The 21,048-nt window shown below is 39.2% G+C and overlaps 1 protein-coding gene across 3 annotated transcripts; it reads left to right on the top strand.

Annotated features, from left to right (window-relative positions):
- Nucleotides 1–5,857: 5,857 nt before the first annotated feature.
- LOC137032724 (CD48 antigen-like) lies at nucleotides 5,858–21,048 on the top strand. Of its 3 annotated transcripts, none has more exons than XM_067404633.1 (6): nucleotides 5,858–5,976; nucleotides 14,768–15,064; nucleotides 15,325–15,579; nucleotides 17,430–17,684; nucleotides 20,448–20,533; nucleotides 21,008–21,048. In XM_067404633.1, exons 1-5 carry the CDS (start codon nucleotides 5,913–5,915, stop codon nucleotides 20,519–20,521), a joined length of 945 nt encoding a protein of 314 aa, XP_067260734.1. In that variant the 5' UTR covers nucleotides 5,858–5,912; the 3' UTR covers nucleotides 20,522–20,533; nucleotides 21,008–21,048. The 3 variants fall into 3 exon arrangements, with proteins under 3 accessions (XP_067260734.1, XP_067260735.1, XP_067260733.1); XM_067404634.1 differs by lacking the exon at nucleotides 5,858–5,976 and adding an exon at nucleotides 14,037–14,149; XM_067404632.1 differs by lacking the exon at nucleotides 5,858–5,976 and adding an exon at nucleotides 14,436–14,572.

Here is a 21,048-nt window from a genome sequence, read left to right as displayed (position 1 = left end):
CATCTGGTATTGTTTAAAGCCCTTGAAGCTGCACTGAAACTGTAATATAGACCTTCAATCTGTTGGTAGCCATTGAAATACACTATAAGGAGAATAATCCTGGAATGTTTTCATCAAAAACCTGCGTTTCTTTTCGACTGACAAAAGAAAGAAATGAACATCTTGGAAGACATGGGGGTGAGTAAATTATCAGGAAAAGTGTATTTAAAAGTGGACTACTCCTTTAAGTACGAGTGGTTGCGTATGTGAATTAGTGATACCATCTCTATTAAAGGGTTAGTTCACCCAAAAATGAAAATAATGTCATTTATTACTCACCCTCATGCCGTTCCACACCTTTATTAATCTTCAGAAGACAAATTAAGATATTTTTGTTGAAATCCGTTGGCTCAGTGAGGCCTGCATAGCCAGTAATGACATTTCCTCTCTCAAGATCCATTAATGTACTAAAAACATATTTAAATCAGTTCTACTAGAAAGACTCGAGGAGGTAAGATAACGTGACAATAATATTTATTAACAGTCAGCAAGCAAAATATTGTAAGAAATTTCTTTGGCGTAGGCCCCATCCGTAGCTCAGATCCTAAAGGGTTGTACACTGTAAAAAATGACCGTGATTTTAACAGTAAAAGACTGTAAAAATGCTGCGGTGAAAAACCGTCAATTGGTTTACAGAAAGTTTCTGTACTATATACGTTGAATAACTGTAATAGATCTAACGGTACATTTAATGAAATTTTACGGTAAAATACCGTTAAATTCAGTTTTTGGAAGTGAAAAATAACAATTCATTGTAAAATTTACAGTGAAAAAACGTAAATTGACATTCCCACAATTCCCTGCGTGACACTTCACATTTGATATATTTTCGTTGAAATAACTCTGTTTCTTCTTAGTTTTTCTCATTTTTTTCTAATCAGTTATGTACATTAGGGTTTCATGTTACATCTAATGTTGTTAAATTAATGTTTATTGTACATATATTTTATATTATTTTATGCATGTTACCATGATGGTGTTTAGTGTGTGTGTGAATGACACTGTGTGCATCTTCTATATGTTAGTGTTGTCCTCCTCAGCTTGTGGAAAAGCTGCTTGTGATGAACTTTGATTCATCATGTGACTCTTATCACCACTGTGTTTGGTGACTGTCAGTGTATTATAAAGGTACAAAACAGATATTAGTACTTCATTAGGTTGGTAAATTAACATTATATCAGTTAATGAAATACGTTATTTTACCGTAAATTTAACAGATTTTTTTTTACGTTGCTACTGTATTTTTTACGGTAAAGTTCTGGCAACCACAGCTGCCGGTTTTTTACCGTACATTTTCCAGGGATTTTTTTTTAGTGTAGGCTCTAAATTTCGTGCCTAAAGAGGAAGGCAGGGGCGTAGCCAACCCCCAAAAATGGTGGTGAATTATCCCACAGGACGGTGCCTAGCCCCCAACCTCCAAGAACTGTAAGAGGAAATATATACCCACCAGTGGTGAATCTTGCAGTTCCTGAAACAGAGATAAAAATTAAACATGAAAGACTATAATGCTTATCAGTGGAAGAGAGCCACTTCGCCATGGTGTAAAAAAATGGCGAAAGCAGTAAGAGCGCAACATAAGACAAAATGAGAGGAAGACAAGAAAAAGAAAAGACCAAGAAGGTAAGACAACAATACTACATAGAGACAACAGCAACGTTAGGCCACATAGACACGATAACCTTAAACAAGATAAAATGCCACCACCACCAGCATTTGCAAAAAAAAAAATTACCTGATCAATGATGAGGATTGAGTTGGAACCGGGTGTGTCTCATACGTTCTGAAAAGTGAAGCCACGGGCTCTTTGATCGCCCCCTGGAGGCTGGATGCAGTACAGGTCATAAACCCCGCCCTCTTAATGCAGTCAAATGAGACTTCAGTGAAAACTTAAAAATAAATTCTGCTTCAAATAAAACTTTCTGAAAGATGGTTTTGGTCATTTAAGGTAGTTGTTATAACACTGATATATATTCAATTGTTCGTTTTTGTGATGATTTAGATTTTAGCTAGCAATTTGATGCTATAAAAACAGGGTGTGTCGTCATGATTCGAAGTTGATTGACAGCTTGTCTGAGGAATGTCGGAGCTTCGAGGGGAGATTGAAGATGTATTAACTAACTGTTAATTTTCGATTTTTCTTTGTTATTTAACACGGCAGGTCAGGTCAGGTGGCTCGGGCGGCCACGGCAGGTCAGGTGGCTCGGGCGGCCACGGCAGGTCAGGTGGCTCGGGCGGCCACGGCAGGTCAGGTGGCTCGGGCGGCCACGGCAGGTCAGGTGGCTCGGAGTGTGAAGCGGCCGGCTGGCTGAAGAGCGAAGCGGCCGGCGTTGGTTTCGGAATGCCAGCTGCTCGTGCCGAAGTCAATGGTGGGTCAGTCACGCTGGAACGCAACCCTCTCAGCTTCCTGACTGATCTAAAGATGTGACGTGACTCTGAGCGATCAGCGGAGACGTGACGTTGCTCTGGGCGATCAGCGGAGGCGTGACGTTGCTCTGGGCGATCAGCGGAGGCGTGACGTTGCTCTGGGCGATCAGCGGAGGCGTGACGTTGCTCTGGGCGATCAGCGGAGGCGTGACGTTGCTCTGGGCGATCAGCGGAGGCGTGACGTTGCTCTGGGCGATCAGCGGAGGCGTGACGTTGCTCTGGGCGATCAGCGGAGGCGTGACGTTGCTCTGGGCGATCAGCGGAGGCGTGACGTTGCTCTGGGCGATCAGCGGAGGCGTGACGTTGCTCTGGGCGATCAGCGGAGGCGTGACGTTGCTCTGGGCGATCAGCGGAGGCGTGACGTTGCTCTGGGCGATCAGCGGAGGCGTGACGTTGCTCTGGGCGATCAGCGGAGGCGTGACGTTGCTCTGGGCGATCAGCGGAGGCGTGACGTTGCTCTGGGCGATCAGCAGAGACATGAACTGTTGCTGTTGTGATGGTAGCCGCCATCTTGTGCGTGTTACCTGCCGCGGCGGCCATTACGGGACTCACCATGGTGTCGCATTCCTCCGCGACACCCACAGTAAACAGAGAGCCGACAGTCAACAATGCATAATCCATAAAGCTGCTGAGTGACGAACGCGGTCCCTCTCGCCTTAATTTATTCTGGAGAGGCTGGTTGACGCCATCACAAAAAAAGTCAATCAGTGCACAGTCCGGAAGATCAGAGAGGTAAGCAATGTGTAGATACTCCTGCACATATTCCTCCAACGATCGCGTGCCTTGCGAACTCCACAATAGCAATTGATTTATGTCCATACCGTAATGAGATCCTCCGGGAAAGCTGCTGGATCTTGGTGGCGGCGAAGTCTTCTGTAACGAAGCGGGAGTCATGGTAAGATCCAAATGCAAGCTTTATTAAGAATGTCGTACAGGCAGGGTCAATCAGGAGCAGACGAGAACAGCAAGGGACAGGCAGGATCGTAATCAGGATGCAGACAATGGTCAGGACAGGCGGATATCATTCGCAGAACAGTATACAAGGCAAGGGTCAGGACAGGCAGCAATGGGTCAAAAAACAGGAACAGGCAAGATCAATCACAGGCAGACAGAAAACAAGGAAACGCTCAGAATTGTCACAAGGAATCAAGACTTCGCCAACTGGTGGTGTGAGTGGGAGTCCTTTATAGTCCTGTTAATGTACTGCAGCTGGGTGTGGTGATTAGTGATAGTGATTGATGGAGTGAGTGCAGGTGATTGGCAGAGAGGATTATGGGTAATGTAGTCCGGGAACTGACAGGAACAGACGGTGATCATAACAGATGATATACTGAACTAAATAGGAAAACAAATAGAATCCGTGAAGCGAGGACCTGCATGCTTCTGAATTTAACGGAATTTCCCTCTCATTGTCGCAACAGCTCGATGAATATTTAAAGTTGATAGGCTGACATATGGCATTTAACATATAGAGTGCCTGTGAATTAAATGTTCATTTCTCTACCATAAGCCGTCTTCAAAGGTGTTTCAGAGAATTTGGCAGTACATCCAACCGGCCTCACAACCGCAGACCACGTGTAACAATGGGAATTTACATGCCGGCCCACACCCCCGGCACCTGGGTATAAATAGGACCAGCATACTCACTTCCATTCATATTTTCCTAAGGAGCCGAGACAGGGAACCCGGCCATTCAGTGGTGATTCCGGGCTATGGCAAGGGGACAAAAGGTCTCTGTTCAATCCTTCAGGCAACAGGGATTACAATAGTAATCAAGGTGTTCACTTCTAACTTTTCATGACTGTCAACATAATATAAAAGCGAGTTGTGTATCATTGTATGGCTGATTGTTTATTACTTTAATTATCAAGGCACCATGATGACAGGAGTTGAAGAAAACTCAGGTAAGATAATAAAATAATGTGGTTTCTCATAAACAAATAAACACATCAATAGTCCTTTACAAAGATAAAGATTTACCAAATTTACTGAAGATACGTTTACAGTGGATTGCTCTCTTTGTCAAGTATAATTTTACTGAATGATCTCTCAAAGTGAATGATATCATCACATTATGATAAAGATGATAAAGACACTGAAAATGTTTGACATAATTATGACATTGTTTATAATTCTTTACTTTGTATTCTCTGAATCTGATGTGTTTTTGACACTCTTAGTTTTTAGCTGTTCTTGACTGCTGTCAGTTAATATTTGTGATTTCATAGAGAGTGAGCTTCTGAATACAGAAAAAGAAGAAGAAAAACAATGATGGTAAGATAATTGCACATCAATGAGTTTCTGGACTGAAACAGCCTGATTTCTCTCATTCATAATCAAAGTTGAGCATTTATTTGAAGTTTATGCTCTGTCTTGTTTAATTTCAGTATAAGTAATTTGATCAAGATCTGACTCTAGCTCTTATACTATAACATCTGTATTGATAAAGTTGATAATGAATTAATGACTGTAAACGACTGAGTGTCGCTGCTCATCATGAACTCTGTAAATCTCAGCTTTACTGAATCATCTGGAGCTCTAAACCGTCTGTGCCTTCAGAACTTTGACTGTTTTTCAACTTTGACTGTTGTTTTTTGACCTTTCTGTCTGCTGGGCCGCGCAGGCGGTGGTGGACCTTCATCCTCAGGTTATGAATGTAATCTTAAATATGCAGATACTTTGTTCTCGTCAAGTGTAAAATGTAAATTCAGATGGATATTTATGTCTTTAGGGAAGTATGAACATTGCAAGACATGCATTTTAATACAATTTTCAACATGAGTAGAATTAAACTGAATAAATCTGTTTAAATACACAGGAGAAAACAAACTGAACAAGAAACAGGTGCACAAAGTAATCGGTAACCATGGCAACAAACAAGGGCATAATCAGTAACCTAGGAAATGGAAAAGGGAAACAGGAACAGAACAGAGAGAAACAATGAAATACAAAAAACTCCATAAAGCAACATAAACCTGACGATAAATTTTACACTAAATGTTCTGCTTCATTTTTATTTCAGGGTGATGAGTAGAGAAGGCCTTTTTTCTGGTTATTTAGCAACCAATGCAAAGGGATTGTTTTATTTTAGCAGTGCTAATGTGATGATTTTGATGCTGGACATGAACCAATAAAGTACTAAACACTGAATGCAATGTAAATCACTTTGAATAAAATTTTGTCAAATGTAAAATATGTTAAGACTTCTATTTAAAACAAAAATATATAATTCAGATGGAGATTTATGTGTCTTTATGGGAGTATGAACATCAAAACATGCCGTTTACAATTGTGTCCTACAGATCAAGACCAACTCGGTGGCACATGTTTGCAGTTTCTGTTTTCACACTTCCTCTGTATTGTCTATTCTTACACATCATTTCCTGTGTGTAAAGACATTCTGATCAAAATATACTGACAAAGTGCATTGTGTACTTAATGTAACAAAAATGTCCCTTCGAAGCTTGTTGTTGGTCGCCATCATTGTGTTCATCACCACAGAAGCTGTTTCAGGTATTACTATTTTTACTACTATTACTAATTTAATTTCGACCATATTGGAGTTTATACCATCAATAGAAACGGACAGGAACAGAGATTCACATTGACTGTTATCGGTGAGTGTCAATAACTGTTTTTACACTAACAGAAGTTGCCATGGTTAGTGTTTTAAACATACAGTAGTATCGCAGTGTTTATGTTAATACCATAGTAATCATTCAGTACCGTCACTGTATTGTGGCAGTACTATAGTACAGCGATGGTATCAGATTATGAAACAATGGTACTTCAATATACAGTATACCATGGTGTTGAAGTAAGTTCTTCCGAGAATACCATACATAAACATGGCAATACAATTGTGCTTTACTTGTTACAAGTTCAGTTGTATTAAAACTGTATTAAAATACCATAAATTACCATCTGATTTTGTTCACTGTTTCTTTCACAATGCGGGTCCCCAAACCTGTGATAAAATAGACTGGACCAGTGATCGATCTATGAGAGAGATCTGTTTAATGGTGATAAAGCGATTTACTTCAACATTACGTACTAAAGCAGAAAATCACTGAGTCAGATTACTTTATGTTTAGATGTTGCTGAGACGTTGTTGTGACACTGTTTTATCCACTCAGTATATATAACATGATGGTTTTATGTATATTTGAGTTTTAATTGGGTTACATGTTGTCTTAGCCATTTTATTCATCTTACTTATTTTAATGTGTATGGCTTTAAATGAGTCTGGGTCTGCCTGTCATGTGACTGATCACATGCCAGGAATAAGGAAGTAAGCAAGCATAAAGGAGGCAGCATGGCAAACAATCACCCCCTCATTACAAACATGATCACGTGTAGCTGGACTGTGGAGTTACATTTTACAGACTCACCTTTCCAGCAAGCCACATCACTTTTCCATCGGATTATCACTTTCAGGACTTTGTCTATACACCGGTGGACATTACTTACTTGTACACTAGCACACTAGGATTCTTATGGACTGTTTTATGGTATGGTGCAAATGGACTCCCTGCTTTTAAACAGCCTAAATCATTCTAGTTTTATTGTGTTGTTTTAAGTTCCTTGTGAAAACTGTAAATACACTTTATTTATTCACTTTATTTCTGTTGTCTGTCTCATCTTTTTAAACACTTATAACCTCTCACACAGTTTAATCCGACCCCATTTTAATCTATGTAAAATCGACTGATAGGGCCGATCGGTACAAGGTGTTCTGGCAATTCATCTTGAAATATGAGATCTTGTGTTTTTTTTTGTTTTTTTGTTTTTTTTTGTTTTTTTTTTAATGCTCTCAGTTGCTCCTTTTGATGATTGTTTGTTTTAGAGAGACATTAAGCATGTTTAAATTTAGAGAAGAGATAAAGCAAGAGCTGAGAACTGTCATCATCTGCTGTGGTTATTTTTCATGCATTACGTAGTGGTTGTGGTTGATCGTCTTGTTTGCTGAAACCTTAAAAACCACGTTTGCTGTTTCTTCTTCCTCTTTCTCTGTATTCTGCTTTTAAAGATCTAATTCTGATTATTTAAATGTGCTGAATTAGTTTCATAAACAGTATCTCACAGAAGTGAGTACACCCCTCACATTTTTGTAAATATTTTATTATATCTTTTCATGGGACAACACTGAAGAAATGACACATTGCTACAATGTAAAGTAGTGCGTGTACAGCTTGTATAACAGTGTAAATTTGCTGTCCCCTCAAAATAACTCAACACACAGCCATTAATGTCTAAACCGCTGGCCACAAATGTGAGTACACCCCTAAGTGAAAATGTCCAAATTGGGCCCAAAGTGTCAATATTTTGTGTGGCCACCATTATTTTCCAGCACTGCCTTAACCCTCTTGGGAACTGGAGTTCACCAACGCTTCACAGGTTGCCACTGGAGTCATCTTCCACTCCTCTATGACGACATCACTGAGCTGGTGGATGTTAGAGACCTTGCGCTCCTCCACCTTCCGTTTGAAGATGCCCCACAGATGCTCAATAGGGTTCAGGTACCCTCAGCTTCTTAAGCAAGGCAGTGGTCGTCTTGCAGGTGTGTTTGGGGTTCTCATCATGTTGGAATACTGTCCTGCGGCCCAGTCTCCGAAGGGAGGGGATCATGCTCTGCCAGCAGCACTCATGCAGACCCAGAGAATGACACTCCCACCAGCATGCTTGACTGTAGGCAAGACACACTTGTCTTTGTACACACCTGTGGCGTGTTTAGGGTATCGGGGGCCCTAAGCAAATCTCCAGGAAGGGGCCCCTGTGATCACGTTCCTGAGGGTTTATCACCTGGCAATTTTCAATGCACATTTAAGATTGCAGTTTGCAACTATTATTAACAATAATGGAAAGATGAGGCTTATCAGTATGTCATAATATCACCCTGTTTGGACCGTTTTCTGTTTTGCACAATTTCCTGCCAGTCTGTCATCATAGTATTTTATATCTTTTATGTATCATCTTGTTATTCTGACTTTTAATGCATTTTAAATATTGCTGTCTGGTTGAAAGAGCTGGGAGAATTAGGAAGAAAGCATTTGTGATTAGGTTAAATCTGTGCTTAAAGCTGTGGTGCATGGTTAAGATATCTCTGGATTACAGTCAGGACATTTTCCAAAGGGGGAAATTTCCAAAGGGGAAACTTGAGCTGCGTGGCATAGATCTCCGGAAGGGGGATTAGGGCTGTGGGGTGCAGTTTGAGGTGTCTTGGCAAAAGGGGAGATTGAAACTTGCCTTGAAAACTTGAAAAGTGCCTTAACAGGTAGCAGTCCTGGCGTGTGAGGAAGATCCATTCAGATCTGCTCTGAGGGATAGATCCGTTTAAATCCACTCTGACGGACAACAACAACAAAAAACTCCCTGAGACTTCCTAGCTGATCCATCCAGATAGCAAAATTCTGTTTTTACTGTTATTTCTATTCCTTATGTTCTATTTTTATTCTTCTTCTTTATGTAAATCACTTTGAATTACCATTGTGTATGAAATGTGCAATACAAATAAAATTGCCTTGCCTAATGCATTTTGATTCACAAGCTTGCAATTAGATTCAGTATCAGTTATTTTGGATATACTGTATTTCAGGTACAGTACATGGCAAATTCTATAAAATATGCATGGGAATTAGTTGGTGCTACATTAATATTGAAGGTTAAAATGAACTTTCTATACAAACTTAAATTATACATTTTTATAATAATATAGTTGGTAGGGCTACTAACTTTAAAACTATTTCTACTCCAATTTGTTTTTTTGAAACTTGATGGCTGTTAACTTGATGGATTTATTTAAACAAGCATTATATATTAAAGAACATTAAAAAATATAATTAATCTGAATATGGTACATATATTAAGCTAAATGCTCCTCTTTGGAGTTAATTTTTCTATAGCTGACTAATGAGTTAATGGTCATGATGAATATGTTTGTTCTGAGGTAAATGTGACGTTTACCAGCGTTTTTATTAACATCTTTCCGTGTATGAAACAATGATCGAGCGATTACACGAGACATGATATGGATTTTGATAAGTTGAACTGTATCTTTTAACATGCCTTTAGTTGTTCATTCATGTTTATTTTGCTCTGTAACTGGTATTAAAGCGGAGGAGAGTGGATCAGTTCACGTACGTGCGCCTCAGGCTGCATTTTGCACATTGTAAAATGCCAAATCCGTATCCTTGCACTTTTTAAAATGGGTATGTGCAAATTCTTGACCTTTCCTAGTGGGTATGCTTGACACCATCTGAACCAAATACGTTTATCTTGGTCTCATCAGACAACAGGACATGGTTCCAGTATGTCATTTGTCTGCTTGTCTTCAGGAAACTGTTTGCGGGCTTTCTTGTATATCATCTATTCAGGAATAGATGTGCTGTGACTAGGTGCTGGAAGGAATGGCACCGCTGTATATGGTTCGCCGTCCGCGTTTTTTGAGTTTGTCCCTCATTATTGTGTTTCTATTGTTTGTCATTCATGATGTATCATCACTACTTGTGTATAATCGTCTGATGGTGCTGAAAATTTGGGATACTGTGAACAATTTGCCTCAATGTGCAAAGAATGGACATTCAAATACACCGCCACCTCTGCTAGCTTCTGTGCCGGCCTACCTATGGCGTCCTGTCTGCGCGTTGCCTCGCAACAAGAGGCGCAGGAGACGCGGAAAGAGAGGAGGGCTGCTGGTGAAACTCAAGGCTTACCTGGCTTCCTCGCGTGTGGATTATTCCGGCTGTTCGCTGAATGGAATACCCAGGGATTTTACAAAATTTGACCTGCGGCGTTCTTTGGAATACTGCTATCGGTGGCTCCGACCAGCTCTCCCTGACGCGGGGTGTTCGCTTACGTGTCGCCGGCCTGTGAGGATCCAGACGCGGGGCTGTGTGCAGGGGAATCTCCACCCGCTCAGCCGTGCTGCTCAGCAGACTGTGCGCTGTAGATCAGTACGTACAGCCCTGTTAAACACTCGTTCACTTGCAAATAAGACCTTTATCCTGAACGATTTTATCTCCACTCACGATCTGGATTGTCTCATGCTCACGGAGACCTGGATAAAACCAGGTGATAACAGCGCTTTCTCCGAGCTCCTCCCTCCGGGCTATTCTTTCCTGAGTATGCCGCGAGTGTCCAGTCGTGGCGGTGGCCTGGCTTCTGTTTTTAAACAACAACTGAACTACCGTTTGCTCCCATCTAAGAACTACAACAGCTTTGAGCTTCAGCTAACTTTGGTTCAATTTGCATGTCCCTTACTGTGTGCTGTAGTCTATCGTCCTCCGAAATATAATAAAGATTTTATTCCGGAGTTCTCAGAGTTGCTTGCGGAATTACGGACACAATATGACAGTTTGCTGATTTGTGGAGATTTTAATATTCACGTTTGCTGCCCATCCAGTTGGTTGGCTAAGGAGTTTCAAAGCCTTCTGGTCTCTTTAGAGCTGACACAGTCATACTGATTGTATCCATTTCAGAAATAAGTGACACTTGCATTTCAGACCACCTTCCTGTTATATTTGAATTTAAAGTCCCTCTCCCTGCAGCCAAATCTCTCATTCCAGCTGGTCGCCGCCGCACCATCACATCCACCACAGCTGGAGAATTTGCTGCTGCCTTCATGAACTCCACTCTTTATTCTCAGGACATCATGGTCTCTCCTCTGTGCCCAGAGGACTTCATCTCCTCCTTCCATTACACCTGTTCAGAGATTCTTAACAACATTGCTCCTTTTAGGTGCGTATCTGTCAGAACCCAGAACCCTGGCTTAATGACACCACCCGCGCCCTCAGGCAGCAGTCCAGACAGGCTGAGCGCAAGTGGAAGAAGGACAAGTTAAATGTATCACTGGGTATATTGAGGGACAATCTCACTGAGTATCCAAATGCTGTCAAAGCAGCTAAATGTCAGTATTTGTCAAATGTTATTTCCACAAGCTGTAATCGCCCTAGAGTGCTATTTAGTACAATTCAGTCTGTTACTAATCCATCTAGTAATGTTCTGCAGCATGTGACAAAGTCAACCTGTGATGATTTTCTCCATTATTTTGTTGACGAAGTAGCTTCTGTTAAACAGAGCATTAACAATATGTCTAACAGTTCTGACTTATGCTCTTCTTCTGCACTCTCTGTGTTTAATGTGTTTGAGCCAGTGTTGTTGTCTCTCCTCGCTGAGGTGGTCCAGGGGTTGAGTCCGACTAACTGTCCTATGGACATTATTCCTTCCAAGGTGCTTAAACAGGTTTTTAACACAGTGGGGCCATGTCTTCTCTCGTTCATAAACAGCTGCCTCAGCTTAGGTTCTGTAACAATTGCATTCAAGCATGCTGTGGTCAGGCCTCTTCTAATAAAAACCCATCCGGTGTCTCATTTGCCTTTCCTGTCCAAGGTTTTGGAAAAAATAGTCTTCATTCAGTTACACTCTTTTCTAGAAAACAATCAAATCTTTGAAAAATTCCAGTCTGCTTTTAGAACACGACACAGCACTGAATCCGCTCTGCTGAAAGTACAGAATGACATTCTATTGTCCCTTGATGCGAAAAAGCCTGTGTTGCTGGTAATGTTGGACCTTACTGCAGCGTTTGACACTGCGGACCATTCAGTCCTTCTGAGACGTCTGGCCCAACGGGTTGGCCTTCAGGGAACTGTGCTGCAGTGGTTTAGGTCATATTTAACAGATAGGACATTCTCTGTTATGATTGACGACATCTTCTCTTCTTCAGCCCCTATGACCTCTGGTGTGCCACAGGGATCCATCTTGGGCCCTGTTCTATTCTCTCTGTACATGCTACCTTTAGGTTCAATTATTTCAAATCACAATGTGTCCTTCCACCTGTATGCAGATGATTTACAAATCTATCTGCCTGTTGTCCCCAATTCTTCTGAGAGTCTTGAGTCCATAAACGGATGTTTGGGTGACATCAAAATGTGGCTGTCTCAGAACTTTCTCTGTTTGAATGAGGACAAAACAGAATGTATTGTTTTTTGGCACATCCAACCTACCCAGTGTTTTAGTTCCTGGTTCTGTTGCATTGAACCCCCATTTTAACCACGTTGCAAAAAATTTGGGGGTGAAATTAGACAGCAGTCTAAAATTTGATAAGCAAATTGATTCTGTGGTCAGGGCAAGCTTCTTTCAGCTCCACCTCCTAGCAAAGGTTAAACCCTTCTTGAGCCGTTGTGACCTGGAGAAAGCTATCCACGCTTTTGTTAGTTCCCGCATAGACTACTGTAATGCGCTATGTGGGAGTTAACCAAGCTAGTCTTCACCGTTTGCAGCTATTGCAAAATGCTGCAGCCCGCCTGCTCACTAACAGCCGGAAACACAAGCACATCACACCTGTCTTATACTCTTTGTACTGGCTCCCTGTCCAGTTCAGAATTCATTTTAAAATTTTGACATTTGTTTTTAATGCAGTCAATGGCCTTGCCCCTTCCTATTTGTGTGAGATTTTGAGTCCTCACCGACCCAGCAGAGCTCTACGATCTGCTGGGCAACATCTGTTGGAGGTCCCCCGGTCACGGTGCCAACAGTGGGGCGACCGTTCTTTTGCAGTGGCCGGTCCAAAACTCTGGAACGCTCTGCCTGTTGACTTACGTTCCATTACTGACCTGCCTTTGTTCAAAGCCAAACTTAAAACCTACTTATTTAAAATGGCTTTTAACAATTCTCTTTATTTTAATGTTGTAATGTGCTCTGTTGACCTATTTGTATTACTACTTGTTATTTTTCTTATTACTTTATTTATCTTGTTTTTATTATCTTGTTATTATTTATTTTGTTTTTAATGTTGTACAGCACTTTGGTCAGCTTTGGCTGTTAGAAGGTGCTATAGAAATAAAGTTTGATTGATTGATCTTTAGAAGAGGCTTCCTTCTGGGACGACAGCCATGCAGATTAATTTGATGCAGTGTGCTGCATATGGTCTGACCCCCCCCATCCCTTCAACCTCTGCAGCAATGCTGGCAGCACTCGTACGTCTATTTCCCAAACACAGCCTCTGGATATGACGCTGAGCACATGCACTCAACTTCTTTGGTCAAAGTTGTTCTGAGTGGAACCTGTCCTGTTTAACCGCTGTATGGTCTCAGTTTCAGGGTCTTGGCAATCTTCTTATAGCACTATGCCATCTTTATGTAGAGCAACAATTCTTTTTTTCAGATCCTCAGAGGGTTCTTTGCCATGAGGTGCCATGTTGAACTTCCAGTGACCAGTATGACAGAGTGAGAGCGAAAACACCAAATTTAACACACCTGCTCCCCATTCACACCTGAGACCTTGTAACACTAACGGTCCAGTAATTATCACAACATGAATATTTGATACCGTCACATGCTTAGGTAAATATGTTTACACGGCTTTTTAAAAATGCCGGGTGCCAGTGTTTGACATGCATTTGACTAATCAGCATTCACTCACATCACTGGTAGTTCCTATAGTGCTGGTTTAGACCCGAGCTAATTTAGTTCCTCCAAAAGGAGTTCCTAGAACTAAAACCGTTTCTAGTTCCTGTGGTGTGAACACTGCAAAAAACGGCTACTTCCGTCTCTAGGAACTATGAGAAGGTTCCTCCAGTGCGAAAGCCCTTAATGTCTCCTGCCTCAGATCCAGCTGTTGTAAACTTTGAGATGTGACTGAGGTTGGTTTGCTGTGAGACACTTTCTTTATATGAGGAGGTGGATAATGGGTTAGTGACATTTTTCTCCTGGTTTTGGACTTGTAAAGGAAATAGGGATTTTTTTGTTTGCTTTACGCTAACAGTGCTAATGTGACGAGTTTGATGATGGACATGAACTAAAAATGTAAATGTAAAATGTGTTAATACTTCTATTTAAAACCAAAAGTAATTCAGATGGAGATTCATGTTTCTTTAAGGGAGTACAGGCATTACATTACAGTCAAAGGCCAACACAATGCCCATTGTTTATAGTTTCCGTTTTTGCACTTCCTCTGTTTTCTCTTCTTACACCTCGTCTTGTTCGTGTAAAGACATTCTGAGCAAAATATAGAAGAAAAGTGCATCAACGTGTGCTTTATATAACAAAAATGTCACTTCGAAGCTTGTTGTTGGTCTCTATGGTTGTGTTCATCAGCACAGAAGCTGTTTCAGGTAGATCTACATGATGTTTATTACGTTTTATTTAAGTTGGTGCAGCATCTGTTTCTGTCGACCCTAAAGCAGTTTAGTTTTTAATGATTTTATAGTGTATTATAACCTAATTTACAAATATTAAATGACTAGTGAATGACAGAGACTTGCTTGTTGAATGTTGACTAACACACTCTCTTATAATTTATCCATCAGCTGTAGATGTGAAGAAAGCAGTGGGTGATCGAGTTTCTTTTCGTCCAGACAAATTAATTCCTTCTGTCACCAGCATCATCTGGAAACACATAAACACTGCTGGAATTACTGTCAAGGTGATTGAATGGGATGAAGGAGAAATTCTAATCCCGAATCCGAGATTCAGAGACATCACAACTGTTGATGAGAAGACTGGACAAATCACTATAACTAATCTAAAAGTCGAACATAGTGGAGTTTATACCATTGACATCAACAGTAAAGAGCAGCAACAGAGATTCACATTGACTGTTATGGGTGAGTGAAAATTGATTATATTGATTAATATTAATACTGTAAAAGCATCTTATTGTTGTTTTTTTCTTAACATAGTATAGCTAGTCACTGTCATCTTTTTTGTGTAAAAAATTAAAATTGTATTTTAATATTAACTGTTATTACATGAACGTGTCCTGTCTAAATTGTTAGTACAATGGTGCTTTTTTGGATGTTAGTTTTTATTAAAATTTATTAAATACTATTTTATTACCATCTGAATTTCCTTTTTTCTTTCACAGAGCGGGTCCCCAAACCTGTGATAAAAACAGAGAAGAGTAAAGATAACCCTGATGTTGTGTATTTAATATGTGAGTACAATGAAACGATCATCTGGAAGAATTCTGCTGGAGAAACACTGAAGGGTTCAAAACACGATCCGAAAGGAGTGACTTTAAGAGTCAAATATGAAGGGAATCGAGTAAACTTCTACACCTGTACACTGAAGAACACAGTGAGTGAGGAGACCAGTGATCCGCTCTATGAGAAAGATCTGGGTAAGAACGTGATTTACTTTACCTGCATCTGAATGTGATTGCATTAGAATTGGATAATAAAATATGAAAGCAAGATATTATATTAGAAGAGAGAATAACAGCACAATCACACTTTACCAGCCAAACATTTCACAGAAAAAAACATTGTTAGGTGTTTTCACAATTCATCTTGATTTTCAAAACCCTCAGTCGCTCTCCTCCATAAGGACTTATTTTCATGTTTCTTTGTTTTGAGAGACACTAAACAATTTTAAATAAATTTAAAGAAGAGATGGAGCACAATCTCTGGCCTCAATCATCTGGCACGGTCATTTTTCATGCATTATAGCGGTCATGATTGGTAGCAGGGCTGGATGATTATGGCCTAAAATCAAAACCTTTATAATGACAGTGTACATTCATCCTAAGGCAGACTCTGTTTCTGCCTCAAACACCATCTTTGATGTAGTGCAGCACTCATGTTATGACAGACGGTTTTAACTCCGATATTGAATTTGCAAATGCTCTTAATAGTTTTTATTGTCGTTTTGATCATTTTGATTTTAGCAAAGAGATTCAGGAATTGAGTTTAAAGCTTGGGGATGGAATATATAATATAAAGGTGGAATATATTTTCCTATTGAAAGAGTGCTCTGACATAACTCACTTTTAGCATATCAGTAACATTTCTTACATATTTCTGCTCAATGTAAATCAGATAAACATAATGCGTGTGTGAATTAGTCATACTGTCTCTCTATTAATTGTGAAGCTGTGGGTTGTAAATAGTTCCTTCAAAAGTAGAAAAAAATTTGCTATAATAAGTTTTGAGTTTCTAAGCTACTTAAGTGATAAATCACAGGACAGCACTGACAGCTAGTTTCTGCTCCTCTCTGTGCGCGCGATCTTCACGTTTTGTGCAGCTACTGAAGTTCCACTGCGGAGTGAAAACAATCATGGCCGCCATATTGAAGGGTCGTTCCAAACCGAAGTGCTCAAAACTGAACACTTCAAAGGGCCCTGCAGAATAAATGAAGAAATGTCAGAAATGTATAACTGATGGACACTGATGATTATATTGATTAATACTTTTAAAGCATCTTCTTGTTTTTTTTATTTGTTTTTTTTACTTAACATAGTATAGCTATACCTTGAAAAACCATGTAAATACCATGATATGTGGTAATCATTCAGTACCAGGTTCAGTATATATATATCGGATCACACATTAAACGAGGTCCTGAATCTCTCATAAAGATTAGGGGTGTAAACCACGTGTCCTGTCCAAATTGTTAGTACAATGGTGCTTTTTTGGACGTTAGTTTGTATTAAAATTGTATTAAATGCTATTTTATTACTGTTAAATATTTTTTTATTTTTTTGGCTTCACTTTCTGACTTTCTCTGTGTCTTGGGTTTTTTCCATTGTGCAGCTCATGTGCCTACCTAGACAAAACAACAAGTAGTAGTCCTTGGACACACTGACACTCTCACACGTAACCAGAAGTTGAAGACACACACACATTTACGCACATACATTTCTTATTTGTTATTATATTTTGTGAAATGCCATACATGGTAGGTTTACATGGTAAGTCGTATGATTGGATGCTCAAGCCATCCTGGAGATTGTTGTTTAACCTATGTCTATAAATATGACCCTTCTTCCTGAATAAATTTGGAGAATGCTTTGTACCACACTTGATCTGTGTCTGCTTGGTCATTCTCCCGAGATCTCGCGCTGCTGCTGCCACACATCACAGGGGTTGAGGCGCCTGTTTCTTAACTGATGACTGGAATTACAAATATTCTACCTATTAATGAGATTTTGATCTAACAATTACCATCTGATTTTTCTTTTTTCTTTCACAGAGCGGGTCCCCAAACCTGTGATAAAAATAGAGAAGATCAAAGATAACCCTGATGTTGTGAATTTAATATGCGAGTACAGTGAAACGATCATCTGGAAGAATTCTGCTGGAGAAACACTGAAGGGTTCAAAACACGATCCGAAAGGAGAGACTTTAAGAGTCAAATATGAAGGAAATCGTGAAAACTTCTACACCTGTACACTGAAGAACGCAGTGAGTGAGGAGACCAGTGATCCGCTCTATGAGAAAGATCTGGGTAAGAACGTGATTTACTTTACCTGCATCTGAATGTGATTGCATTAGAATTGGATAATAAAATATCAAAGCAAGATATTATATTAGAAGAGAGAACAACAGCACAATCACACTTTACCAGCCAAACATTTCACAGAAAAAACATTGTTAGGTGTTTTCACAATTCATCTTGATTTTCAAAACCCTCAGTCGCTCTCCTCCATAAGGACTTATTTTCATGTTTTTTTGTTTTTTTTTTAGAGCAATTTTTAAATTTAAAGAAGAGATGAAGCACAATCTCTGGCCTCAATCATCTGGCACGGTCATTTTTCATGCATTATAGTTAGGGTTGCCACCTTCAATACAGAAGGTGCCGCAGTGGGGGCCACACCCCTCGGGGCCACAATGATCACGGTCCCGATGGTGTGCCAGTGGTGGTATATCATAACTTAAAACATGTTGTCATAAAAATATTAAGATTGATACCAATGGACATTATAATAAGATATCTGCTATTGAAATCAGTGTGAACAGATGCAATCAGTCTCTCACTATCACAACTTAAGTGGTCATATTGAATACACAGCTATGACAATAATAAACATAGGCCAACACCTGCATTAACTCAGCTGCTGTAACCCAGAGGGGAGTAGGATAAGAAATTGCTAATTAACTCGAGTAATTTTATAGAGTGATGTGAACAAAGATATTGGCTTTGTTTGCAGTAACACCATCCAAACAGTGAAACCACACCTAAATGACATAATATCTACAAACATTTCTTATTTAAGTAAAACACTTAACATTTTTATTATTGGTAAGTAAATATATTTATGTATTTATTTATTCCATTTTTATATAGTCTATTGTTAATTCTATAGTATTGAATGATGCAATTATTTAAATTGGTTAAGCATAACAAATAGTTGTTTATTTTATTCACATAGGTACTATATTTTGATTAAATATGTATTAAATATATCTCTCTTAACTCTTATTAAAGTAATGCTTATGTGTCTGACTGTACAACTTAAACTTAATAAACAAATCATACCATAACATGATTAATGTACATTATTAACATTATTTCTAAATTGTACAATAATGCATAATGTGGACCTATTTAAAATACGGGACAAATCATTTTGCCTGTAAATACGGGACGATTCCATATTTCACGGGATGGGTGGCAACCCTAGTTCACTTTCAAATAAAAATTCACTCACCCTCAAGCCATCTTAGGTGTATATGACTTTCTTCCTTCTGATGAACACAATCGGGGAATTTTTAACATCCTGATGCATTCGAGCTTTATAATGGCAGTTAATAGGGGTCACGAGTATGAGCTGAAGAAAGTGCTTCCATATTCATATAGTACCGCCTTCCATATTCAATGTACGAAGAAAGTGTAAAACTCTTGCAGTTCAAAAGCTTTCGCTACGCCTTCCCTAATCAACTTATGGAAACTTGAATATGGAAGGCGGTCTGGCTGAAGCTAGATATTTTACTTCATAACTTGTTAAAATATGGATTTTTTGTTTTAAACAAATGCATCGCTTCGCTTCAGAAGGCCTTTATTAACCCCCTGAGCCGTGTGGAGTAAGTTTATGATGGTTGGATGTGGATAGACACACTTACTCACACATACACACCCTGTCAACCACATACTCTAACAACACCCTAGCAACTGCATACCAAGAGCCAAGCAACCATCCAGAATCTCCTATCAACACTTTAGCAATCACCCAGAACGTTTATCTATTACCTAACTGACCAAACTATTTAAAACAAGACTTTAAATTGGCTTTATGACAAGCCAGCATGATTTTGTCTTTCAAACTTTTCATTCTAGTTATTGTTTTTCTTGAATTCCTAACACCATTCAACATTTTCTCACAATTTCAAAACTATACATCAACTTGCAAAAACCTCAAACTTCCAGGTCAAAATAAAATGTTCTAGTCAAAAACGTATTCTCTTCTGACAAAATCAAATGCACCACAATACAGTATCCTTTACTGTCAATTATAGTACAGTAAAAAAAAATAAAGGTAAATTCAGCATCCTCTGAACATTAGGACAAATTTCATTACAGTATATACAGTACTATAGCAGTATATTGGTCTTCTGACACAAGACTATATCCCTAGGCAGTCATTTCATAGTTCTGCAAAAATACAGTACACTACAGCTACAAAGAAAGTTGACAATCACAAGTTTGAGGGTGCTCCAGTTTCCCTCATCTAAAGTACTGGTACTGTGTACTGTAATGTATGTGTACGTTTAAAACCGGGGCTTTGCCACCCCAGAACTATCTACTACTAAGTAGTAAGTACATTGTACTTATTTTTTGATGTAAGTACATAGTAATTAAGGCTACCTAATATAAAGTGGGACCTATTTTTCAATGTTATTTATCAATAACTATTATTACACTAACAGAAGTTACCACAGTTTTTGAACACAGTAGTACTGCAGTGTTGGAGTATGTATATATGGTAATCATTCAGTACCAGGATATATGTTATACTGAATGATTACCATCACTGTATTGTGGCAGTACTATAGTACAGCGATGGTATCAGATTATGAAACCAGGGTACTTTGACCTAAACCATGGTACATGTTCAAAAACATGATGGTACAATGTTGGTTTTATTTATTTATTTATTTATTTGTCTGTTATGGTTTTATTAAAATATCATGGTATTACATCTGATACTGTCCTTGTAGATGTTTTTATAAATTGATTTTTATAGTCATAATATATTTTCTCCTTCATTAGTATCAAACAAAGGACGTGCCATCGCAGCCTCCATTCCTTGGATCACTATAGCTATCATCATGCTTTTACTATAATTGATTTTCACGGTAAGACAACTATTGTGTGTAAAATTTTAAAGCATTTAAATGTGTTTCATTTCTTTCATCTGTGCTTATCATTTGCTCAAAACTCAAAACAAACATTCTAACCATTTATAATTAATCATTCTGTCATGAGCACCAGTTGGAGTTCCCTAGTTAGCCACTAGAGGGCACTCCAACCCGGACTAGTTCCTCACCATACTTTGACTTCATTTCCATTAATTCACTTTCCGTACTCATTATCCCATCATTGCACGCAGCTATTTTGTGTTTGGTCATTAGTGTTTGTCTATTTATACCTGGTTTGTTTCTGCTTTTGTTATTGAGGTTTCGTTTATGGTCACTGGCTTCTGTTTTCTTTGTTTTATGTGGACTGTTCTGTGGATTTTGACCCTTGCCTGTCTGGATTACGATCTAACCCTGCATTTGGATCTAACCCTCTCGTCTCTGTGCCATTCTGTGACACATTCACAATTCAAGGTGACTGTGCCGTTTGCTGTGGGAGACTCAAATTTACAAGA

The sequence above is a fragment of the Chanodichthys erythropterus genome, chromosome 12, assembly GCF_024489055.1.
Source record: "Chanodichthys erythropterus isolate Z2021 chromosome 12, ASM2448905v1, whole genome shotgun sequence".
Lineage (NCBI taxonomy): Eukaryota > Metazoa > Chordata > Actinopteri > Cypriniformes > Xenocyprididae > Chanodichthys > Chanodichthys erythropterus.
This window is presented reverse-complemented; position numbering and strand designations above follow the sequence as displayed.

What these genes read in the sequence shown, in the direction of transcription:
- LOC137032724 (XM_067404633.1), top strand. Translation starts at nt 5,913, where the DNA reads ATGTCCCTTCGAAGCTTGTTGTTGGTCGCCATCATTGTGTTCATCACC. An exon ending in ATTCACATTGACTGTTATGG is followed by an intron (nt 15,065 to 15,324) that starts GTGAGTGAAAAT and finishes TTTCTTTCACAG; the next exon opens with AGCGGGTCCCCAAACCTGTG. An exon ending in GCTCTATGAGAAAGATCTGG is followed by an intron (nt 17,685 to 20,447) that starts GTAAGAACGTGA and finishes CTCCTTCATTAG; the next exon opens with TATCAAACAAAGGACGTGCC.